We start from the raw sequence: 11,756 nt of genomic DNA on the forward strand, positions 1-11,756 counted from the left end.
AAACAGCCAAACGGCAGCGACGCTCCCCGAGGACTCATTAAAGTTTGATCCCATCTAATGTTTTCATTTTCTCAAGTTCACGACTCTGTGTTTTAAAAAATCCATGCGATCGTCTCGTCTTCAAAAAATCCCTCTGATTCTCTTCGGCCCTGTTTGCTTCTTCCTCTCAGATCTGCTGGTTTCAGAGTCACAGGCAGGTCTGCACGAACTCTGACCTGAAACCGAGTCTGAAATAAGTCATTACTCTGCAGCTCCTTGTTTATTCAGCTGTGAGAGATTTTCTGATTTCAAATAAACTGAAAACAAAAGATAAACCAACACCAAAAGTGAAACTATCAAAGCTTTTCCATCAGGATTTTACTGTTAAAACACAAACTGAACTCAAAGCAGAGATTACAGAAATATTGGCAGTGTTGAAATGTTTTCCCAAGAGAATATTCAGTGATGTTTTTATTTTAAATCCTGCAAGATGAAATGCCAAATAGCATATGAATAACAAACATTTAAAACTTTTTGCATGTTTTCACAAACGCCTGTTTTGCTTTTCATGTGTCATTTCAGGTCGTTTTGTCTGCAGACTCATGCAGACACAGCGTGTCGTTTTACACACAGATGTCAGAGATAAAAATGTCAGAGGACGTCTGGTGTAAAGGGTGAGAAAGTCTGCGTCTGGAGGAGGTGTGGATGGATGAGTCTGAGACGTTCACAGTTCATGTCCTGTGTGAAACCAAAAGTCAACATTGACTTAAGTAAAACGGGGATAATTACCAAGTACTGTTTGAATCTTTGGAGAAATTACCCCCAAATTTCATATGTGATAATTAGCAAATATCATAATGAAGTTTGGGGCTAATTATCACATACTTGACCGTGAAATCTGACGGTAATTTGTGGGTAATTTCTAAGAAATTTCAAATATGTAACTTGGTAATTGCCACCTGTTTACTGTGGAATTATGGGACCTAGAAATTGAAGCGTAACCAAGAACAGACAACAGACCAATGAATCAATTACCAAATGTTTGGCAATTAATCTAATAATCAATTATTTGACAACTGTGAGTTTTTCAAAGCGTGATCATCAAACACGTTTTTAACAGTAATTAAAATTGTCGTCAGGAATTTTCTCAGTTTTTCATGAAAATGGTACGTCGATAGAAATCCCATTTCAAACCTCCAAACTGGTTCGGATCTAATTTAAAAAAGAAACACATTTCACATGTTTTTTTTGTTTTTTTTTGCTGTCTGGACTTTCTAAAATGAATCTGCACGTGTCTTATGGACAGTTTTAGATAAACCTCTTTGATTCTAGATGGTATTGGAACGATATCTTGGGCTCTTTTGTTGCCTCCATAATGTTATTTTTTGGTGCAATTGTTCAGCAGCAGTTTCTGAAAATTAATGTTGTGCTATAACAGCCCAACAAGTTCTCCAAATGAAACAACAACATATGTTCTTTGTCCCCACCCTCTAGAACAACATGCAGAAATGGTTTCTGATCTGTTCCTGCAGTTTTCTCTCTGCGGGACGACATCGTTTGTCTGAGCCGTCCAAAACTGATACAGTTTAGGTTTGGTTGTTGTTTGCCTGTTGTTGTTGTTGTGGGTCACTTTGCCTTCATCTGCTGCACTGGTTTGGTTTCACTTCGTCCAATAATTGTTTTAAATGCTGCTGCAGCAAAGACATGTAAATGTTTATTTTCCTGCCTTAAAACCTGAAATCTTTAATCCACGTTATCACTGCATGTGGGATCATATGTCCATACGTGAGGTTTCTCTCACTGCTCAGCTGCAGGTCGCTGCAGTTTATTATGTGCACCGTGTGCGTACTTACTGTACATGTGTGTCCGTGTGCGTAGGCGTCCATATGTGTATGTGTGGTGGTGTTTGGTGCCATGGGAACAGACATATGGTGATGATCACATGCTAAGAAGAAGGTCAGTCCCAAAGAGATGAAAAAAAAGCTGAGATGGAGGAATTTTAGTTGCTTTATTATTCAGAGTGTACAAGGAGGAGAAAAGATGATTTTGCACAACACAGCAGCGTCACGTACATCCACCGCACGTCAAGCTATATATTGTCTGGAAATGTCACATGACCTTTTTGTCACCATGCAAGATGAAGGGCTTCTTCACCTTTTCCAGACCAGCAGACATTTGTCAGATCCTGAGAGTGTCTGTCGCTGCAGCGGTGATGGAGATAAAAGTCCAAATTATTGTCAGAGATTCTGTGATCTGAGTTATTAATCGTGACTGTCGGGGTTTGAGACGAGGTAACAGGTTTGTTTACAACTTGATTAGAGCTGAAATGATCAGACAAACATGACAAACCGACTCTGGGTCCGGCTTCCAGAGCTCTGGACGATTTGTCAGACAAAAACAAGACATTTGGAGACGTTACCTCGGGCTCGGAGAACATCTTGACGTATGAAATACAGTCAGCCAGAAAATATCATGAAATATTTATTCAAAGACCTTTTTCCTTCACTTGGAAATTGAAAACTTGTCACTTGTTGCCAAAAGGAAACAGCAGCACATTTGAAAATATGGAGTCAATTTTGAAAATAAGTCTTTCATACTAAAACTCATTGATATTAAAGGGACAGTTCACCCTGAAAATTTGTCCATCTCTAATGTGTGAGCTGTGCAGGTTGAGGAGTCGTCTCCCTTCTCTCCAGTATAATGGAAGTAAATGGCACTCAGATAATCACAGACCTTGTTGTAAGCAGTTCCATGGAGGATCTAGTTTTTCTTTTAGCTGCACAGTCCCATCCTGAAGGAGCAGGACTTTGCCATAGTATCAATGTAATGAACTTTTTAAATTGTTTGTGTGCAGCTGATTTATTGATTCTTTTTTGTGTATTTTATGTCATATTTTATGTGTTCGTTGCTTGCTCAAACCCTGTGAAAACATCAGAGCTCTGCAGAGGACGTCTTTCTGTTTTCTGTCTTTACATGACCTTTCCTTTAGAACCTGTCCTCAGACAAATGATGCCTCGGCTGCCATGACCTTTACTGAATATATTAATGCTTTTCAGATGAACTTTTTTTGGAGGGCTTTCAGAGCTTATATTCTGCAAAAGAAAATCTGCAGGAAGTTGTTCAGTCTGTGCAACTATTTTTGCCCAGTGAGGTGTGATGATTATCGCAGCCTGTAGGGGGCGGTGTCTGCGCTTCACCTGCTGTTTCATCTCAAAATTACGGCTCTACGTTCTTTACTTTTATGTTCCTGTTAAAGTCAGAATGACCTTCAGATGTCCCCGTACCTGAGAACCAGTGCTTTATTTGTGTGTGTGTGTGTGTGTGTGTGTGTGTGTGTGTGTGTGTGTGACCTGAGCGCTGCCCCGTCCTGTCTTGTATAATATGACACCAGCAGCAGCAGCACGGAGGTAAAAGCTTCATGGATTTAGGAACAATAATCCATTTTGCTGCAATGCCACTGCAATGCAACACCCTTTGTCTTGCTCAGGGATGCTCCCCGAGTGTGTGTGTGTGTGTGTGTGTGTGTGTGTGTGTGTGTGTGTGTGTGTGTGTGTGTGTGTGTGTGTGTGTGTGTGTGTGTGGATGGACAAATATTTGAGGGGGACAGATACGAGGGTGATTGTCTCGTCTCCTGTCAGAAGTTGAATGATAGAAAGAAGGAAAAGGACGGAGAGGAACAGAAACACCTTCCTTGTTTTTGATGTTACTGCAATTATAAACTAATTATCAAAGTGTGTGTTTGTGTGTGTGTGTGTTTGTGTGTTTGTGTGCAACTCTCACCTCACCTTACCTCCTCTGAGAAGAAGCCGGTGTGTTGTGTTTACGATCAGCTCTGATTCATGTGTCCCTCTCCACCGTCGACTGAAATGATCCGTTTAATGACTGAAGCTTGAGGTTTGACTGATCACAGAGACAGACGAGCTGGTGGAGGAGGAGGAGACCAAAACAGAGCTAAAAGGACAGTGAAAACTGGACTCAGATGGAGACAAAAACCCTTTTCACACATGCAGTCTGTCCCTGAAATGTTGAGGAACTTTTCCTGCATGGGCTCGTGTGACAGGGAGCAGGGATCAGTATTCAGGAGAATCTGTTACACCAGTTTCACACCTTAAGACCTAAACTGGGGTTCTCATTTTAAGTCCTTCATACATGTTTTTTTTTTAATTTACTTCTTTACTTGTTGTTTATTTCTGGTGTTTCTAACATGCTGACGTTAATATTTCCTATTTTATTCTCATGTCTTCCAGGTTCATGGACCAATCATCATGAGACTCTCCAGCAACCACCTTTCCTTGCTCCTCCCCCTCCTGCAGTCCCCGCCCCTCCCTCTGCTCCGTCGCTGCTGCCTGTCGACGCTCTTAGCCAATGGCGGCGCTGCATCGCGCAGACGCTTCAGCACAGAGGGCCACGCCCCTCAGCCTGTGATTGGTCAGGACACGGTGGAGGTGTTGGGCCACTCCTACCCGCGCGATGACTTCACCAACGTCACGCCGAAGATCTTGGCCAAGGTCGGCCGCAACCTCCACAACCAATCCCATCATCCTCTGTGGCTGATCAAGGAGCGAATCAAAGCTCACTTCTACAGGTACGAGTCGAGTAAAGGTGAAGTTCTCCGACGTGTTTCCACGTTTTTCAAACTGAGAAAATATCTTAACTTTAACTCTGATAACTCACCGACACTGACCTTCACTTTCCACGAAGTTTAGAAAGTTTCTCTTTACTCAACAACTCACAAAATTCCAAACTGGGGACTTTCTGCACAGGTGACAAAGAAGAAGCGTATAATTAGCTTCAATAAAATCTGACATGTTTACCATCAATAAAGTGTTTTATTCTTTCATAAGTTTAGTAGAAATTAGTTGAAATAGCTGCTGATTGTTGGCTGCACTGTACGGTCAAAGAAGTCTTACTGTGATTATTATGACTGAAATAGTGATATGTGATTAGTGGGAATGATCATTTGCGCATTACAATTTTTAACAACTTTTACAGAAACAAAAGCTATTAAAATCATTATGTTGGGATATTTATTGAGGTCTGAACCAAACAAACATGTTTTCTTTGGTCCGGAGAAGATTTTTAGTCCAGAGCTTCTCTGCAGCTCTACAGTCCTTCATTATGAAGCTGTTTGTAACACATTTTTCCTTTTTCAAGAAATGTGATTTGGTTCTTGTTGTGCAATTTGGATATTGTGATTTCAATAACATTTTGATGAATTGTGCAGCTCTAACTGGCAGGTAGACACACTCAGACACAGTGATGGTGCATTAAACTAATACAATGTTTTTCACATGAAAAGAAACAAAATAATGTCTTAAATTTAATGCAGAATTTACAACAAGGTATGAATTATTGTTTTGTTGTAGGTGTTTCACAAAGTTTATAAAGTTTCTTTTCATGCAACAACTCTCCAAATTGCACGATTTTTTAAATGGAGTTTGGTGATATTGCAATTTCTAGTTTAGTGGTGAAATCAGTTGAAACAGTTTTTTTCACAAACATCTGCTGCTGATCTTGGCAGGTAAAGGAGCCCAAACACGTCATTTGCATCACAGTGAAGCAAATGTAAATCAGACAGCTGTTTCCTGTGGACTTAGAGTTGAGTGGGAGGTCCTTCAGTGTGGGGACGAGGACACAGACTGAGCCGACGGCGTGTCTTCAGACTCTCATATAACTGCGTCGTCTCTGCAGGGAGCTGATTCTGACAAATGTTCTATTGTTGTGAAATTTTAACTTAATATGTGAATCTTCACACTTCAGGTGTGAATGTTCACACGACTCCCTGATTTAATGTCCTCTTTGTGTGAGTGTGTGTGAGAGTGTGTGTGTGTGCTGCACACTGTCCAACACATCTCAACATTGTCTCATCGTCCACATCCAGATAAAACCGGTTCATTGTTTAAATCAGCTGCTGTTGTCGTCGTACTCTGTGTCTATATATTTGTGTTCTTTCTTTATTTTCGGAACACAAACTGCTGACTGTCTCCCTCCGCAGGCTCCGTGTGTCTTCGGGGACGGTGGAGTGTAAAAGTTTGCTGCACTGCTCAGTGAAATATCGTTCAGCTGCTGGTTATGTTTCACGCTCGCCATAAAAAAAAAAACCCAACACACAGCAGCAGCAGCAGCGAGCGCATTAATACTGCATTAATAAGTCATTAAGGAGTCACCGAGTGTGTTGTCTGACTGTGCTTTATGACTCTGCCATTTCACAGGTCGTGAACTTTACTCTTTAGAAAAGCCTGTGTGCTCTGATAGCAGCAGGACGACGCGCTCTGAGGACACCTGAGGGCTGCTGGGTAATTTTCAAACAAGATGAAAACTTGATCAACAGTACTTTCTATTAGTGCTGATTTTCCTCCCTTTGTTCTCATCTGTTCTTCTCTTTCTTTAGAGATTGATTTTAAAGGCACAGTTCATCCTGCATTTTCCAAAATGTTTCTCTGCTCCAACACACCTGATTCAAATGATCGGCTCGTCATCAAGCCTCTGCAGAAGCCTGACAACGACGCGTTCATTTGTATCGGGCGTGTTGGAGCAGGGAAGGAGGAGGACCAGAATCCTGAATCAAATATAAATAAACTTGCCTTTGGTCCATTAGTTTGATGTTTGCACATAATTGGAATTGAATTCCGATTTCCGACTTTTTAAGGGTCTGACCTGCCGATTCCAATGTCCAGTCCAATGTCCAACTTTAACTGACAGAATACACAAACATTTCTGTAAGTTTTCTTTAATGTGAAACTAATTTGGATGTTCATAAGAAAACACTGACTATTAAATAGCTTCAACATTTCCTCCAAAAGTGCTCCAGGTTACAGCCAGGCCTTATTATATTATTATATTAACATTACGTACAAGATCTCACAAGATCTAACCTGATGACATGATCTCACGTGGAAGCAGATTGCTTGCAGTGAGAAAAACAGAAGTTAAAGGAGTCTGGATGATAAAACGTTTGAGGAATCGCATCAACACAGGTTGTTTATTCTTCATCCAGAACAGGAGGTGAGATTTTAACTGTCAGTCTGTGAGCAGCAGTCTGCTGCTGGCTAACATTAGCCTGAAGAGCTCGAAAGTTTACCGCTGTTTGGCGACACTGTCAGCTGCTCAGCTGCTCCGTCTCCTTGTAGACTGTCTTGTCTTTATCCTGTTCTTAGAGTCTGTCACTAACACCGGCTTCACGCCAGCATGTGTTGGAGTGTGTGTGTCTGTGATCAGCGCTGTTGTGGCTGTGACGTGACTGTCTGTGTCGCTGCACACGACTTAACCATCGTGCAGAGCATGTGTGTGAATTTGACGGGACGTAAACAGTAATGGCGTCCTCCTCGGTTGAGCTGTAACTCGTATCCGGGATATTTTGGCTTCATTTTTGCACAGTGGAAGGAAGTGGAGACACATTGTCCATATTTATTCAGTCTAAGCTTCAAACCCAATCACATGGATGACCAACTACGAAGGACTGACAGCTCTAGTGGTCACTTACTTTAAGTAAATGTCTTCTCCACCACAGTCAGTCCCCTGCCTTCCTCTTATTGAGACCTCCACACAGAGTATATTGAGGTATATTCAGCTCCTGTGTTTGTTTCTGTCAGTCTTTGTTCATCAGTTCTCTCCATCCCTCGACAGTGCCTACATCGGCCGCTGGGGAAACCCTCTCTTCTCTGTCCACGACAACCTGAGTCCTGTGGTGACTGTGGAGCAGAACTTTGACAGGTCAGCAGCTTCAGGAATGATTGAATGACTGACGAGTGATTAACTGATCAAACATTAACCTTAAAACTAAAATAAAATGAATTCTTGGTACCAAAGTAATGTTTACAGAGGAAGAGAAGTTGTAGTGTGAATAAATTGAGATACAAGCAGAATTTTTGATTGATTCAAGAAAACATTTGTGCTGTCCTCTCCTGGTTTTGATTTAATTTTATTTTGCCCTGTCTTTACCCATACATTGTTTATTTCTAATTGAATTTGTGGAGATACAAAATGTCCTGAGAACAAACTGAACTGAAGAAAATAAAACAAGAGTTTTGATCAGTCACTGAAATTAAACGAGCAGTCAGTGAAGTGTTCAGGGTACATCTGGATAGCCTTTATCAAGACATCATGTTGTTTACTGAGTATGTGAGCAGATGTTTCCTACAGAAAAGATTCTTTCCAAACCCAAAAACCAAAACATAAACCCTGCTTGTTTATGCTCTTATTATTGATATTTGTATTTCTTCACATAGTGACCAGAGACGTAATTTACTTCAATTACAGAAGGTAACAGGCCTTTATTGAAGGCAGGCTTGTATTAGAGACAGGCCTTTATTATTATTTTTTATTTTTTATTTTCAAGATAGGATTGTAAAGGCATGGAATATGAAGTTAATCTTTTTTACAATTTGATTGACAGCTTACTGATCCCGCCCGACCACCCCAGCAGGAAACGAGGAGACAACTACTACTTGAACAGGTGGGTGACAGTGATTACCACCCACAATGCATCTGTAGTGATGTCTTTTCTTTTTCTTGACAAGTACAGAACTTTAGTAAATGTACTTACTGCAGGCTGCAAGGTTCCAGAGTCAGAGCTGGAATTTAAAACATAGTGAGAAGAGAACAAGTGAACGTATCTTAAGCCTAACTAATGATACGTTCAACTTAACATGTAAGTAAAAAATGTATGTTTTTTTATTTTCAGGATTTTATTCTTTAAACAAACAGTCCTCTGGCTAACTGGACATAACTTTGGAAATAAAGCTGTTCAGCAACTTTAAGAAAAGAAAAAGAAAAGATGGACTCAAACTTGAAACTGTTACTTGAATGAAACCAGAAAATGTGTTTTTCTGTTTCATCACCTTCACCTGACAGTAGTTGTTTGGTTCATGTTTGTGTTGACGAGCAGGAAAACGATGCTCCGCGCTCACACCTCCGCCCACCAGAGGGAGCTGGTGAGGTCCGGTCTGGATGCCTTCTTAGTGGCCGGAGACGTTTACAGGCGAGATGAGATTGACGCCAGTCACTATCCCGTCTTCCATCAGATGGAGGGAGTCCGACTCTTCTCCAACCATGAGGTACGACACCTTGTTTGTGAGATTTAACACCTTTTGTGCTCTTTATTTTCATCCTCTTAATCTAAAATAACCTGTCAATAAAATAAAGAAGAAAACACATAATAAAAGAACTAAGTTGGTTATGCAGAAGTTATACACACATAAGGGTTTCATTCCACACCCAAAAACCTGCTTGTTTTTTGCTGTATTGCCTCCAATAGTGACCAGGGACTTTATTTACCTGAACTGTAGAGTGAAACAGGCCTTTATTTGAAGCAGGCCTCTATTAGAGACAGGCCTTTATTTTTTATTCTAATCCTTTCTGTTTGTTAAGTGTAAATGGTCACATTTTAGTACCAAGCCTTGTTTCAATCTGCTCCTGTTTGCCCTGTTGAGGTTACTGCACTACGCTGTAAATACGTTTGCAGAAAACATGCTTTGGAAAATCTTGAAAGGTTCTCATCTGCTCTTGAAATGTTCATAGATATAGCAGTCTTGTTTTTGAATGTATTAAATTAAAGAAAGAGATACATCATGCATAATTCCCTAATGGACAGATAACTTTAGCTCACCTGTTGCTTAAGTAGCTAACAGTAACTGTTAGCTGCAGTTAGCGGGCAACAGAACACAGTCACAGAGTTTCCTGATGGATAGAAAGTTTTACTTGTTGCTAAAGTAATGAAGCTAACCGCTAACTGCCATTAGCTCAGTTAGCCATGCCTCAGTTCCAGCAAGAAAACAGTCAGTCAGGATGTGTTACAGATGTTTCCCATGTGTCGTCCAGCTGTTTTCGAAGGTGCAGAGCGGTGAGGACCTCTCTCTGTTCGAGTCCAGAGGTCGACGGACGCCTCAGAAACAGGAAACACACAGTCTGGAGGCCGTCAAGCTGCTCGAGTTCAACCTCAAACACACTCTGACTCGACTCGTCACGCACCTGTTCGGAGAAGGTGAGACCGCCCCCAGACAGGAAGTGACATCACATAGTTTAATTTTCTTCAGTTTAGTAATATGTTCTCCTGTTTCCTCTCCTCTTCTTCCTCTTTTTCTTATTTTTGTTGTTCTTTTGTTCTCATACTTCTTGGTTTTTCTTGTTGTTCTCCTTCCTCCTCTGCTTGTTCCTGTTCTGATTTTTCTTTCTCTTCTTGTTCCTTTTCTTCCTCCTCTTCTTGTTCTTGTTCTTGTTCTTCTTCCTCTTCCTGTTTCTCTGGTTGTTGATATTCTTTCTCTTCTTCTTCTCCTTCCATTTCTTCCTCCTCCTCCTCTTCCTCCTCCTCCCTGTCTCCTCAGATCTGGAGGTGCGGTGGGTCGACTGTTACTTCCCCTTCACTCATCCCTCCTTTGAGATGGAGGTGCGTTTCCAGGGCGACTGGATGGAGGTGCTGGGCTGTGGAGTGATGGAGCAGGAGCTGCTGAACTCTGGTCAGAACACACACACACACACACACACACACACACACACACACACACACACACACACACACTGACTGTATCTGTGTGGGTGGAGGGTCACTGCTTCGAGCCCGTGTGCAAGACAGTGACTGATACAACAGCCCACCCACCCCTGAACCCTCAGGTGCAATGCATGCTGGGAGTTGTAGACCATGTTTGTGTGTGTATTTGTTGAAGTGTTGGTTCTAAAGTCCTGCTGTGCTTCATTTCCTCTAAAACACACATGCTTTTTCCGGACCTTTTAACTCTGTCACATGATCATCATCAGTGGGGGAAGTTTGCCCAGTTGTCATGGAGACGGACCTGTTGATGCTGTGTGTCTGTGAGCTTTTAAAGAATAAGTCCACCCTCCTGCAGGGCGTGGCCTGACTCCTCTGTGTGTGTGTGTGTGTGTGTGTGTGTGTGTCAGTACAGAGTGCTGTTACAGTGGTTCCACTGACCTTCCTGTTGATGCTGTTTATCCTGAGAATCAGGTCGGGACGTTATCTGGATTTTCACACATGCAGCACACATTACTGGTTAGGAAACGGCACATCTGAGCCACGGTTTTGATCCGTCCTCCACACAGCCTCCACCAGCAGCACTTCAGAAGTGTTTTGCCCACCTGATTGTGTTGTCTTGCTCAGATTTTCTTGGTTTTGTCCTTTTTACTTGCTTTTTGTACCATGGATAAGCCAGTTACGTCTGTCTTTATGATGTCACGTCTGCAAAGGGTCTTTTATTTTGAAAAGTGACCAATTTCTGTTTCTGTGTCTGACTTTCTGCCTGCTTGATATAACAATATGAAGAACAACAAAAAGCTGCAACAAGACAAAAAGATGTAACAAGATGAAAAATGTCAAAATGATGTAGAAGATGGCGACTTTCTACTTTACATTTTGAGGACATTTCAGAGCCTGTAGTGGTCAAAGTCTCCTGTCATTGGTTAGATTTTTGAAGCCTTAAAACAGAACCAAGAGGAGGAGTAGAGGTTCAGTTTTCTCCTAGAAACTTAAATTACATTAAACTTAAAGGTTATTATGGATTGTTTCCTGTAATGTCCAGCTGTAAATGTATACATGTTCTCTCACTTCTGTATTAACTTCCTCCACACACCAACACCGTTCAGTGAGACGTACAGTGTGTCAGTTAAAGAGACGTTTTCTTAACGAAGTGCTCTCTCTCACACACTCACACACACACTGACAGGGCGGCGGCGGCGGTGTGATCCGGCCGCTCTTTGCGTCTTAAAGCATGTATTATTGATTGGAACAAGCAGCGGTGAAGTGGAGCGCAGCGCTACAGCTTTGTTCA

At 41.6% G+C, this 11,756-nt stretch overlaps 1 protein-coding gene across 1 annotated transcript in view; it reads left to right on the forward strand.

Annotated features, from left to right (window-relative positions):
• fars2 (phenylalanyl-tRNA synthetase 2, mitochondrial) overlaps window positions 1-11,756 on the forward strand; it is a 126,177-nt gene that overhangs the window by 27,726 nt on the left and 86,695 nt on the right. The window contains exons 3-8 of the mRNA XM_084747358.1: window positions 4,227-4,564; window positions 7,606-7,692; window positions 8,375-8,434; window positions 8,867-9,035; window positions 9,799-9,961; window positions 10,302-10,433. Of these exons, the coding sequence (XP_084603484.1) occupies window positions 4,245-4,564; window positions 7,606-7,692; window positions 8,375-8,434; window positions 8,867-9,035; window positions 9,799-9,961; window positions 10,302-10,433 (931 nt within the window). The 5' untranslated portion in view covers window positions 4,227-4,244. The remainder of the gene's footprint in view (window positions 1-4,226; window positions 4,565-7,605; window positions 7,693-8,374; window positions 8,435-8,866; window positions 9,036-9,798; window positions 9,962-10,301; window positions 10,434-11,756) is intronic.

This window comes from Lutjanus erythropterus, chromosome 21 (assembly GCF_056507025.1).
Source record: "Lutjanus erythropterus isolate fLutEry1 chromosome 21, fLutEry1.hap2, whole genome shotgun sequence".
NCBI lineage: Eukaryota > Metazoa > Chordata > Actinopteri > Lutjaniformes > Lutjanidae > Lutjanus > Lutjanus erythropterus.